The 12,672-nt window shown below is 37.2% G+C and overlaps 1 protein-coding gene across 5 annotated transcripts in view; it reads right to left on the bottom strand.

The window, feature by feature from the left end:
- EBF3 (EBF transcription factor 3) overlaps positions 1-12,672 on the bottom strand; it is a 225,602-nt gene that overhangs the window by 10,053 nt on the left and 202,877 nt on the right. Inside the window, exons 12-16 of one of the 5 annotated variants that reach the window (XM_070752463.1) lie at positions 11,998-12,063; positions 9,042-9,219; positions 5,629-5,817; positions 5,017-5,214; positions 2,555-2,637 (exon numbers count right to left, since the gene is read on the bottom strand). In XM_070752463.1, the coding sequence (XP_070608564.1) occupies positions 2,582-2,637; positions 5,017-5,214; positions 5,629-5,817; positions 9,042-9,219; positions 11,998-12,063 (687 nt within the window). In that variant the 3' untranslated portion in view covers positions 2,555-2,581. Of the gene's footprint in view, positions 1-2,554; positions 2,638-5,016; positions 5,215-5,628; positions 5,818-9,041; positions 9,220-11,997; positions 12,064-12,672 lie in introns of those variants that run through there. The other 4 variants (XM_070752467.1, XM_070752465.1, XM_070752468.1 and 1 more) reach the window with 4 other exon arrangements.

Genomic DNA, 12,672 nt, shown 5'->3' with positions numbered 1-12,672 from the left:
AAAACTGAGATGGAAACCACCAAATATATAATTGGGCTGGTAAAATAAAATTCCACTCAGGTCCCCAAGATATATGCTGATTCTGTTTCTATCATCTAGTCAGGCAAACTGCACACTTGTTTTACTATAATATAAAGTTTTTTTAAAAAAAAATCCCTGAACTAAATCTCAAGACAGTTATTAAGGATAAAAATATCAAAAAGCCCTAAACTGATTCAGAAGCAAAAGTTATACATTTATTGCTTAATCACATTAGATAAATACTCGTAACATCATCTTCTTTCTATCAGAGTTTTCAAATATAGTAACATTTATTTGCTAAATATATATTCTGCTTTTCTTCTAGAAACTGAAAAATATGTGTACTTCTTCCTCCAACTTTTCTCACAGCTGTCCTTGGAGTACCTCAATAGATAGAGGGAATACTTTATAATTTCTTTTAAAAGTTTTTGGATATGGCCTTGGCAGTTATAGACTAAATTGTTTGTTTAGTATTGTAAGCCAAGACTAAAATGGCACTTAACGAAAACCTTTGGATTGGACAAAAAAAAAAAAAAGAATTTAGGGAAGGACATTCCCTTATATATTTTCATACCTAATCATAAGTATTTATCAGTGTTTCAATCTTGTCCTTTTGCTTCTATCTATCAACAGATTAAAACTATACCTATGTAAGAATTAGATGCAATTTGAATGGGGTACTCTCTGATGCAATACCTAATGCAAGTATTTAGTGTAAGACAAGATTGTGTTTTGGTTTTTTTAATCTCTATATTAAAATATTATCCAAAAGCCACCTAGATTATCTGATTTAAACATTCTGGCATTATTGTACATTGATTATGTAGTTCTGCTCTCACAACTTTATTTGGTACTAAATGCATTAACCTGTAATTGTAGCAAGTATAATTTATTCATTAAGTACCAAAAGATCAAAATAATGGCCAAAACACTGAAGCTGCACCATTGAAATGTTCATTTTCTATAGACAGAGCAAGTTAAATGCTTCAGTTAACTGAAGTGGTGGCATGCCATTCTTCAGGAGGAATAAAATCAGAAATAGCACCAGCAGAAGAAAGAATTACAATAGCCATTTTAATTTTTCTGCAATTCAGAAAAAATTCAGCACATTTTAAAAATATTTTTGCTCATATTTAATGGCTTACATAGCTTGATCTTGGCTGCCATCAGATTGTTCCAGTTGAAACCACTGGCTCAGTTTGTTTATAGTCTGCCGTGACACATACTCTAATTATATAATGCTCATATTAATACAAACCAGGTTTCTTAGAGCAGCTTCTGAGGTATGTACCAGGTGCAGTTTTATGATTAGAGGCTGCAACCAGAATTTGGTTTGCAGTTACTAATTATTGGTGCGTATACGAACACTTTATCCAAAATATGGCAAAATTGTGTGTAACAGCTTGCCACATGATAGAGAAAATAACCGTCACAGTAGCTGCCATAATTTAATGTAAGTGAAATTTGTTAGAATTTTTAATAGGTATATTAATTAGCCATAAAGGTTATTATTCTCTGTAATCAACCATAATATGGTTGGCCTTTGTCTGTAATAAAATCTTTGACTTGACCCATAGGTTAGAATGGATCAAAATAGGAGATTGACATGAAGTTATCAAGGGAACGTCCATAGCCGAAATAGTTCTATGAACTTTTGCGTAATTCTATTAATTTTTAAAATGTATATCTTGTTCGATATGCAGTGGGGTATATAGATAGGAAATGAATTCATGTGATAAGAGGTTCAAAATGTAAGACAACAAACTAAAAAGAAAAGGATGGTGTGGTATACAAATGGGGATTATATAATTTCAAGATCGTACTGGAAAAAAAATATCCATTCCATTCATTATAGTTATGTCTAAGCCAATATATCCCAGAACAGGGGGAGGAAAGCAGGTCAGATCTTCTATTTTACATGATAACGCATTGACTTTGGGTGATTTTTCATGAGGGCCTGCTTCTAAGTGAATGCTTCCCCCATGAACCTGCAAACCTTCCAGGTGACCCAGGTTTGCAGGTAAAAACTGTGTCACCTCGATATGCATGTTTGAATCAACTTTTTACCATCAAAATCCGTGGCCTGATTAGCTCAGTAAAGTTTGTTTTCTTGGTATTGCAAACAACGCTTTCTCAATCAGGAGAAAGCATCGTTGAGTTCTATTTCCTTTCAGGTTTCTCTGTCTTAAATCCCACTTGGCACCATTTAGACCTGTTCCTCCTCCTGGCTACCTTAAATATATATATATATATACCATCTAAAAATTCTTGTCCAAGACACACTTCTTCACATGTTATTCTGCAATGTGGAAATTGAATCATATGGATATCTCCTCGCATGTAAATCAGCATCCATTGATTCAGGCTTTCAGGCCAGATATGAGGAAAAACAAAGCCCATCATACAAATATATATATGTATATATTTATTGGGAAGAGGCTGGCATATTTAGCAATTCATATTCATAATTACCTCTCCCATTTCCTGAGATCAGTAGTAGATGCTGGAAGAGGAAGATGCGGGCTACAAAGGATTCCTAAACTGGTTTGGGGATTTAAAATTACAGCCAGGAGGGAGGGAGGAAGGGCTGAGGCACTGGTAAATTCCCAGAGACTCCTGCATAGAAGAATGGGAGAAAGGAGGGGTTTAGGGTTTCTGACGCATTATGAAAGGAAGATGAGAGGAAGTGATTTGATATATTTCTACTAATTGACAGAAAAAGAGCTCTAATAGAAGGAGAAGAAAGGAATAAATAAAGCTGGGAGACCCCTGATTTACCTACTGCCATTTAAGATTACATGAAACCCTTGACTGTAAATCAGAAAATCTAGGGTACATATAACCAATTATCCGCTTCAAGATTCGCCTGCAGTGAACATCTCAACCAATCTACAGTTGAGGCACGCGGTTAGTACAGGTTTCCAATTAGAAGCAACTATTATTCTCAGGTAACAATTACTTAAATAATTCTCAAATATATTTATTTAAATAAAAATGCCTAATTTTAACTTAATTATATGAAAAGCTTTTTTTTTTTACTGGTTAATAATGTTTTCAGTTTCTGCAAAATACTAAACTGTGGCTGGTTTAATTCTTCAATGTAATAAAGGTCAAATAAATAACTTCTCAAATGCTTATTTCATATAACAGATAAAATTCAGAGGATGATTAAATGATTCAACTAACAAACAGAATTTGCTAGAATTGTAAAAAGGGTTCTGTTGTTTTTTTTTAAGCAACTATTCCAACGGATAGGAAATTAAATGAAATTATGTATATCACATTTACTAATGCATAAATAAAAAATTGAGAAGATGTATGTTGAGAAAGATGTGCATATTCTAAATATCTGATGCCTTGAAGCATGACATTGGCTAACAAATATTGTTCAAGCAGAGATACTTGGTTTGGTTATATACTTGATTCCTTAAATTTGATTTGCCTAGCTTGATTATTGCTTGTTGGAATATGCCATCTACCATAATGACAGGGCTATTCACCAAAATTCAAGCAACTGGCAAATCCAGAGCTGAACATTATGGAGCCTGGAGCAGTGTAGGGCCATCTACTTCATCTTGAATATGCCTGAACTTTCACAAACCTTCTGTCTCACTCAATTTCTAGAGGTGAGAACAGAAAAACCTTTTTTTTTTTGTAAAATAGTCTATGTTGTGGAAGAAGAATGATGACGACGCTATTGGGTTTCATTGTATGGAAGTGATTTTTTAAAGTCAGAATGCTTTTAGTGATCAAGTAATTCCAAAGGAACAAAAGAACTGAATTCAATTTTTAAAACATAGCTCAGGATTTAGGCATCATGCTTGAGGAAAGAATCTGTAGCTTGGGTCCAAAGTAACAAACTGGGCCATTTCCGATCTCTACTCTTGAACCAAATACAGTGGCATATTAACCAATAATTTTAATTAGTGGACATTTTAAAAAGTGATCACTTTTTTTTTAAAAAAAGTCAAAAATAGCATATTTAATGGCATAAATTTGACTGACCATAATTTTTATTGTAATATTTATATATATCTAACATATATTTGAAAGTTGTATTTGGGTTATATAGCTCATACTACAAAGTTTACATGATAAAAAGTCTAAAATGTGAATACTTCTGTTAACTAAGAGGGAGTGGCTGCTGTGATATTGTAGTACTTTCTAGAAATTTATATGATCTTAAATGCTTAGATTGTGTTTTGGTGTACATCGCAGATGTACATCGTACATTGTTTCAGATCAATTCAGTTGAGACAATTGTTAAACTTCCATTTGAAAAAGATGTAAAGATTTCTAAATAAAAATCTTATATTTTGAATAAAAGTGTTTGCAGTGGCTTTCCTTCCCTCTGAAAATGTTCACTCATTAATGTCCTCAAGTTTTCCAATAGTTATTTATTCTGGTATTTCTATTGGCAGTGAACTGGAATAAGATCCAGTGCAAGCAGAACCTAGACTTGTAGGGGAATAACAGCAGCCCTGAACAAATTTCAAATATTTGTTGATGTTTTTCAGGGTTAGTGTTAGTCCTAACTTGGAAACACTGTCGATTAAAGTATCACTATCAAAAATAAAATAAAATTGGATGCATGAAATATATACAAACTTAAAGGAACAAACCTTTAAGAGAAACATTCCCAATTTGGACTTTAGTTAAAAATTAATGAATAAAACCTTAAGGAGAAATGATGGGCAAACACCTATTCCTTCTTCTAAAATAAGAATTCAAATAATCAGCTTAAATTAAAAGTGTAGCCTATTGTTTTGCTGCTGCTTTTAAGATCAAGCTTTTGTTCCTGCAGTAAAAGCCATTAAACCTATGTATTTTGTTTTGAAAGTTTGGGATTTTTTTTGTCTTTTGATATTTGCTTGTGATAATAATCAGGGTGGGGTTTTTTTTTTCAAAACTTGAAAAAAATGTCATCTTCTGAATGGAAAAAAAAACAACAAAACCCTGAAATCACAGGAAATGTAATAGAGAGATCCAGCTCACCTTGAAGCCCATTTCCATTTGCGCTGGTGCAAGATGGCGGAGGAGAAGCTTGGGGCCTGACCACAGGAGCAAAGGCGCTCTTTTGTTTCACTGCAGAGATGACATTGGCAGGTGAGAATGAGAAAATGCCGTGTGTACTGCTACAGTTTGAAGGAAGGGTGACCGAAGAGGCTGCCATGGTAGGGCTTGACGGCACTACTGCAATAAAGCAAAAATAATCAGGACTCATATTGAGGATGTTTATGGCAAACAGGAAGGGAAGGAGGGGGAAAAAGATGTATCGTAGGGCCTCGCCTCTTTACGGGAAGGATAATAACATGTATCAAAATAAAATGCTTTGGCTTGCCACGCTCTGGATAACAGGCAAACTCTTTTATCTTGGACTTTGATTGTAAATTGAGCAGTCCAATCTGGTACTTACTTTTTCCTCTTTTAGCATTAATTTTTTTAAGTACCAATATATTGTCCATGATATTTTCCTTTTACTTTTTTAACTGTCCAGCCTCCAGAGTCACCCCTCCTTTTATCCAGTAGCTTATGTTGAAGGAAGTAACAAAGTAAGTTCTTAACAAAGGAATGATGTAATGATGTGCCTTAGAAATAAAGACTTACTGCCGTAAGGGGAGTTCGCGGTTGAGCCATTAAGGAATCCAGGGGAGCCAGGTACACCAAGGTTGGGCATGCTGGCATTGCCGTATCCATTCATACTATTGCTGACTGTGTTGTAATTGGACTGTTGAGGAGTACTGCTTGGGACGTATCCTCGCGGGGAAACACTGCTTGTGTTGCGACTGTAACCTACTGAATTGGGAGGAGAAACCCATCCCAAGAAAAGGATTATCATTATGAGGCATGAAGAGTTTCCTACAACATCATAGATAGCATGGTTAAATGTTAAATTGCACGGTTGAGATTCTCAACCATCCACATCATGGCTGTCCCAAAGGAGAACTTTCTGTGATCAACTTGCTGCAGCCAAATCGCCATAGCAAATTTGCCATGGCTCACTGCAGACCAACTCACCATGGTTAACTTCCCACAGGACAAGAATTACACTAATATCAAAGAAATGGTGAAATAGAATTATTAAAGAAATGGTGACAAAGGAGGGACAAAATGAAATGTGATTGACAAAAATTGAAATATTTTAAAAATTACTTTAAATCATTAAATTGAATTATTGAAGTTGTTCTGCAGTGAATTGACCATGATGAATTATCCGATGGCAAGTTCAGCATGGCAGGTTGGCCACAGCAAGTTGACCTTAGTGAATTGGTCATGGAAAGTTGTCTCATTCCAGTCCCAAAAGGTGCTTTTCCAAAAGGGAACAGGACTCTTTTCCTTTGAAGTGTAAGCTAAAAACCCAGTATATTAAAATCAATCAAACAATTCAATCACAGCCATACATCACATTTATTGGCCAGGGGGGTCTAGATTTAATTGCCCCAAGCCTGGCAATATAAGTGAGTCTTGAGACTCTTGCAAAAGGCGAGGAGGCAGTATGAATCTCTGGGGGGAGCTGATTCCAGAGGGCTGGGGCCCCATAGAGAAGGCCCTTCCTCTAGGCCCCACCAAATGACATTGTCTGGTTGATGAGACCTGGCCAACTCTGTGGGCCCCAACCAGCTGCTGGGGTTCATGCAGCAGAAGGCGGTCCCATAAGTAATCTGGCCCAATGTAAGCTTTGTAAGTCATTACCAACACTTTGAATTGTGTCTGGAAACCAATCAGCAACCAATGCAGTCTGTGGAGTGATAGAGAGACATGAATATATCTAGGGGGGGGGCGCATGACCACTCACACGGCTGCATTTTGCACGATTTGAAGTTTCCGAACACTCTTCAAAGGTAGCCCCATGTAAAGAGCATTGCGGTAGTTGAACCTCGAGGTGATATGGGCATGAGTGACTGTGAATAGAGACTCCCTCTCCAGGTAGGCTGCAACTGGTGTACCAGGCAAATCTGGGCAAATTCCCCCCTCGCCACAGCCGAAGGATAATGATCAAAATGTTTCACTTCTCATCCAAGAAGCTGAACTGAAGAAGTTTCTTGGATGAGAAGCAAAACAGTTTCATGGGGGAAAAAAACCCTAGAAAGTCCAGATGCCTTTTGGAAAAGCACATTTGGGACACAGACTGCAGACATTTGACTGATCGCACCATGTTGGCGTATGTCCTTTGCTCTTTTGTCTCTTTGCATGGAAAGGTCATTTTTTTCACACCTTCTGTACTTAAACCATCTGTGATCACTCTGAGTTGTTCCTGCTTCTGGCAAACAGTTTTTTTTCCAATGTGGTCAAATCACTTTCACTCAAATTTCAATAATTCTCATAATTTAAATGGCTGGGTTGCATCATCAAAGCCTAAGCTTTCCCTTTTAAAGTTTTCAGATCACATATTTTGCAAAAGCAGTTATAAAGTAGCTTTCTCAGAGGTGAAAAAAGGTTTCTTCCTTCTTAATATTGATAATTTTCTAGTAGAAATAAGAATGAACTTGTTCTATTTATCATGCTTTAATAAATATTGAACAAATGTAACAAATAACTAGGCTTCAGTGTAGGGTACACATTTTTGATAGCAACACGAGTCAAGAAAGCTTTGTTAAATTGTAAAATAATATGTTTGAAAAAAGATGTTGGGGCATGTATCACATGAATTGTATAGAATCTGTGTCTATGTGAAAGTAAATCAGAAGGATTTATTCCATATTCTTTTGTTAGGTTTGCAATTATCAGCCACAATTAATTAAGTATTTGGCTACAAATAGCTGTTTTAGTAAATAGTCAATGGCTATGTCCATTCTGAGCTTCAACTTAGAATTTAGTGTTACAAGAAATATGGTATATTCCCTAAATTTGTGTAATTTCTTCCAGCCCAGGCGTAAGAAAGAAGCTTTGGCTTCTGTTTCAGATTAATCACAGTATCAAATGACCATGTTATAAACTTGCTGATTTATAGGTGTCAAAAATTAAGATAAAATAATTGCTTTAGATTTGGAAAACAAAGCTCTTATAATTGAAATATGGAAATAAAGCCATTCAAACTCCTTCACCCAAATATTTTTGATATGCTCAAGGGAGACTGGCTTATTTTGACACTATTAACCCATAGTTTAAGCAGCATGTTGAAACCAGATGGAAATTTATGTATTACCATAACTCTAATATCTTTTGCTATTAGCAAAATAAATTTACTGAAGCATGATTTAGTCAAATATGTCAAATGTAGTTGAAAATGGGTATCACAATTTCTGTCAACTGTAACACATACATTTATTCTGCTCAAAAGATAGGCAACTATACAGGTAGTCCTCATCCTACAATAGTTCATTTAATAACAATTCAAAGTTACAACAGCATTGAAAAAAAATGATATCATTGTTTTTCAATGTTATGAAATGACCGTGTGAACAAAATTCAGATGTTTGGCAATAAGTTCATATTTATGACCGTTGCTGTGTCCCAAGGTCAGGTGATCACCTTTTGCGACCTTCTGACAAGCCAGATTCAGTTAACAACCAGGTACTAATTTATCAACTACAGTGATTCACTTAACAACTGAGCCAAGGAAGGTTGTACAATGGGGCAAAACTCACTGAATAAATATCTCACTTAAAAACAGAAATTTGGGATTAATTATGTTTGTAAGTCATGCACTACGTGTAATTATATATCATTGGTGATGATCGTTGCTGATGATCTTTTATTTAAAAAAAATTGATCAAAACTTTGTAAGGAAGAAGTGTGGCTTGAGAGGTAGTAAAAAAATAAAATTGTAGATTGTAAACAAAGAAAGATAAGCACTAGCAGTCTTTGCGAAGTTAAAAATACTGGTTTTCAAATTTTACATATTTTACAATGCTTATTTATTATGAAATTCAAGTTATTAATTCTTTCCAATTAACATAACATGATGAAACAAAATAAAATTGAAAGAATCCTAATAAGCAGGGAGCTAATTGCATAACTAAAGTAATGGTTTTGTACATGAAATAACTTTGCTGCACAATTCATAATTCTTCACGTACCTTGGTCGTTAGCCTGTGATGTTTCTGAAACATTAACTGCTAGCTGGCTGCTAAATGAATTTACTCCCATCATACCAGTATGAGCTGGAGTGTTGGCAAGTGTAGGAATCTGATTGTGGTTACGTGGCACACTATATAATGCTTCTGCAATATCAGCTGCTCGTTTCAGAATTATTTCCTATGAAACAGTAAATGGATAATTTTTCTAACATATAATATCATTTAATTACCCTATATTTCATTTAGCAAATCCTAATAAATTATGCCTATTGACCTGTGGTTATATCAGGCAGGATTACTGTGTTCTTGGCAAATTTACATTCCATGCCGGCGGCGACGTTTTAAAACAGCCGCGCGACTTCCCAACTGAGTCCCGAAGCCAAACGTCAAAGGCGAACTTCCGCGTTTGGCTTCGGGACTCAGTTGGGAAGCCGCGCGGCTGTTTTAAAACATCGCCGCTGGCATGGGGGGCTTCCTAGCAGCCCCCTGACCCCCAACCCGGGTTTGGGGGGCTGCTAGGAAGCCCCCCATGCCGGCGGCGATGTTTTAAAACAGCCGCGCGGCTTCCCAACTGAGTCCCGAAGCCAAGGCGAACTTCTGCGTTTGGCTTCGGGACTCAGTTGGGAAGCCGCGCGGCTGTTTTAAAATGTCGCCGCCGGCATGGGGGGCTTCCTAGCAGCCCCCGGACCCCCAACCCGGGTTTGGGGGGCTGCTAGGAAGCCCCCCATGCCGGCGGCGACGTTTTAAAACAGCCGCGCGGCTTCCCAACTGAGTCCCGAAGCCAAACGTCAAAGGCGAACTTCCGGAAGTTCGCTTCAGGACTCAGCTGGGAAGCGGCGCGAGCGAACGGCGTGGGCGGGCGAAGGGCAGGCGCGCGGGCAGGCAGGCGGCGGACAAGCGGCGGGCGCGGCAGCAGTGAGGAGTTTGCGTGGGCGGCGGGGAAACCCCAATCTTCGGCTCCTCGCTGCTGCGGCGGAAGTAAAAACACCATCTGCGCATGCGCAGATGGTGTTTTTACTTCCGCAGTGCTACTTCGCGAAAAACCGATCATTGCGAGGGGTCCTGGAACGGAACCCTCGCAATAATCGGGGGACCACTGTAGTTTAAAAATCTTGCTAGCATTCTTACTAATATAACATCTGTTTCTTTAAAAAACTTAACACTTCTTTTATATTATGTAACAAACAACTTGTGTTTTTATTAGGTGTAGCAATTTTTTTTAAAAAAATTGTGATCTGCTTCATGGTACAAATATCTTTGTGGATTTCTTTGGCCATGACTGTATTGGCGAGGAAGACAATCAGGATCTACCTGCTTGTTGTGGGGAATGCCATGTAATAATAGCACTTAGACCACTTCATAGTGCTTTACAGCCCTTTCTAAGCATTTACTCAATCAGCATATTGCCTTCAAAATCTGGATCCTCATTTTATCAACTTCAGCAGCAAGGAAAGCTGAGTCAACCTTGAGTCAGTGAGAATCGAACTGCTGGCAGTCAGCATAATTAGCCTGCAATACTACTTTCCAACCACTGTGCCATCATGGCTCTGTATAAGAGCTTCAACAAGGCCATCTTTGTGGGCTTGGAGTTCCATGTCTCTCCATCACTACCACATTTTTTTTTTGTAACTGGTCACGTTACATAAGAACATAAGATCATAAGGAGAGCCATGCTGAATTGGGCCAAAGCCCATTGAGTCCAGCATTCTGTGTCAGACAGTAGCCCACCAATTGTACATGAGCAGAAATAGAAGGCAAAACCCTCCCTTTCCTTTGACTCCCCAGCAACTGGTACCCAAGGGAATCCTGCCTGCCTCAACCAACATAGAGGCGACATCCGTTTCAATAACCTCTGATACACTTGGCATCCTGCCTTGAAGCTATCCAGGCTGACAGCTGCCACAACCTCTTCTAGAAGTGAATTTCATAAACTATTGACCCTCTGCGTGAAGAAATATTTCCCTTTATTTGTCCTCACTTTCTTACCTATGAGTTTTAGGGAGTGTCCCCACAACAAAACAAGAGCACATAACAGATTCAAGCTCAATATTAACCACTCCAAACTTGCCTGTAAAAAATATGACCTTAGTAATACTGTTGTTGAAGTGTGGAACTCATTACCAGACTCCGTAGTATCATCTCCTAACCCCCAACATTTTACCCTTAGACTGTCCACGGTTGACCTGTCCAGATTCCTAAGGTCAGTAAGGGGCGTGCATAAGTGCACTAGAGTGCCTTCCGACCCCTGTCCTATTGACTCTCCTATATCCCATATATCTTCCCTTCTATCCCTGTATCTTTCTTCTATTCTCTCATCGATTTATTTTATCCTATATTCTCTATTCTTTCTCTAATTCTATTTCCTCGAATGTTTCCTCTATTACCTTAATTGTGTACTATTGTTTATTGGACTAACTAACTAACTAACAACTAACTAACTAACTAACTAAACAAACAAACAAACAAACAAACAAACAAATAAATAAATAAATAAATCCTATTCTGTGATAGAGAAAAGAATTTTTTCTCTATCCATCTTTTCTATCCCATGCATGATTTAGGATAGAAAAACTAGTTTAGAGAGTAAAAGAATCAAGGAATTTAAATTTTGCTTCAGAAAACTTGTTTCATATCAAACTGTCAACAGAATTTTGTTATGCACCACAATAATGTACTAGTACTTTGTCAGACGTTCAAGTTGAAAATACTTGCAATTGTAGGGCTTGGTTCCAAGACTGTGCTAAGGCAGGATTTGCTTTAACTATAGTTGAAAAAAACCACAATAAGCAGTTCAGATCCTAAACCATAAACCATGGCTTCTAAACCGTGATGAGTAAGTTGATGCAACACATTCAATGAAAATCAAAGAAATCATAATATGATTTATCACAATATCTTTAATCCACTCAGTGTAGATATGAATAAATGGGTAAGTGGGAAAACAATGGGGAGGTACCTGATTGTTGTGGGGCATGCCATACAGAGCTTCAACAAGGTCAGCTGCTCTTTTAAGTAATACTTCCTGAAAGAAGAAGAGAACAGTACATTGTGAAAATGGATACAGCAAGGACTTAGCATCCATTGTTTTGAATTCCTGCTAAATTAGATAAAGGATATTAGCTTGATTGTGTTGTTATATGAAAGAGAGAGAAGTTTTTACAAAGGCAGCAAGACATTTTGCTTTGCAAGAAAAAAAAGTACTTGGGTTCAAGTCAAAGTTAGATAGGAACCTAAAAATAAGAATGCATTTTATATCCAGCTGTTCAATTATGACTGACTAGAAAAGGTGTTTGCTGCTGTAGCATGTAGCTCTGGTGCTGAATTAGTGAAATCAGTGCTTGAGGTTTAATGATGTAGTCTTATGGGTATTAAACAAACAAACACATGGTAGAGATATGAAAGGCACAGGCATCACATTTGGCTGTTAATTCCTAGCACTTTAGTGGTGAAGAACAATAAGCAATTTTCCATATCTTAATTAAACTGGCAGAGTCCTTAAAGACAACATCTCACCCCTAATTCATGCCCCAAATTTGCAAGTGAGTTCAATGCTTATTCCTCTTTATTTTGAACAATAAAGTGAATTAACTTGGGTTAATCTAGTTCTTTCATAATGACATTAAGAAATTTT

This window comes from Erythrolamprus reginae, chromosome 5 (genome assembly GCF_031021105.1).
Source record: "Erythrolamprus reginae isolate rEryReg1 chromosome 5, rEryReg1.hap1, whole genome shotgun sequence".
NCBI lineage: Eukaryota > Metazoa > Chordata > Lepidosauria > Squamata > Dipsadidae > Erythrolamprus > Erythrolamprus reginae.
This window is presented reverse-complemented; position numbering and strand designations above follow the sequence as displayed.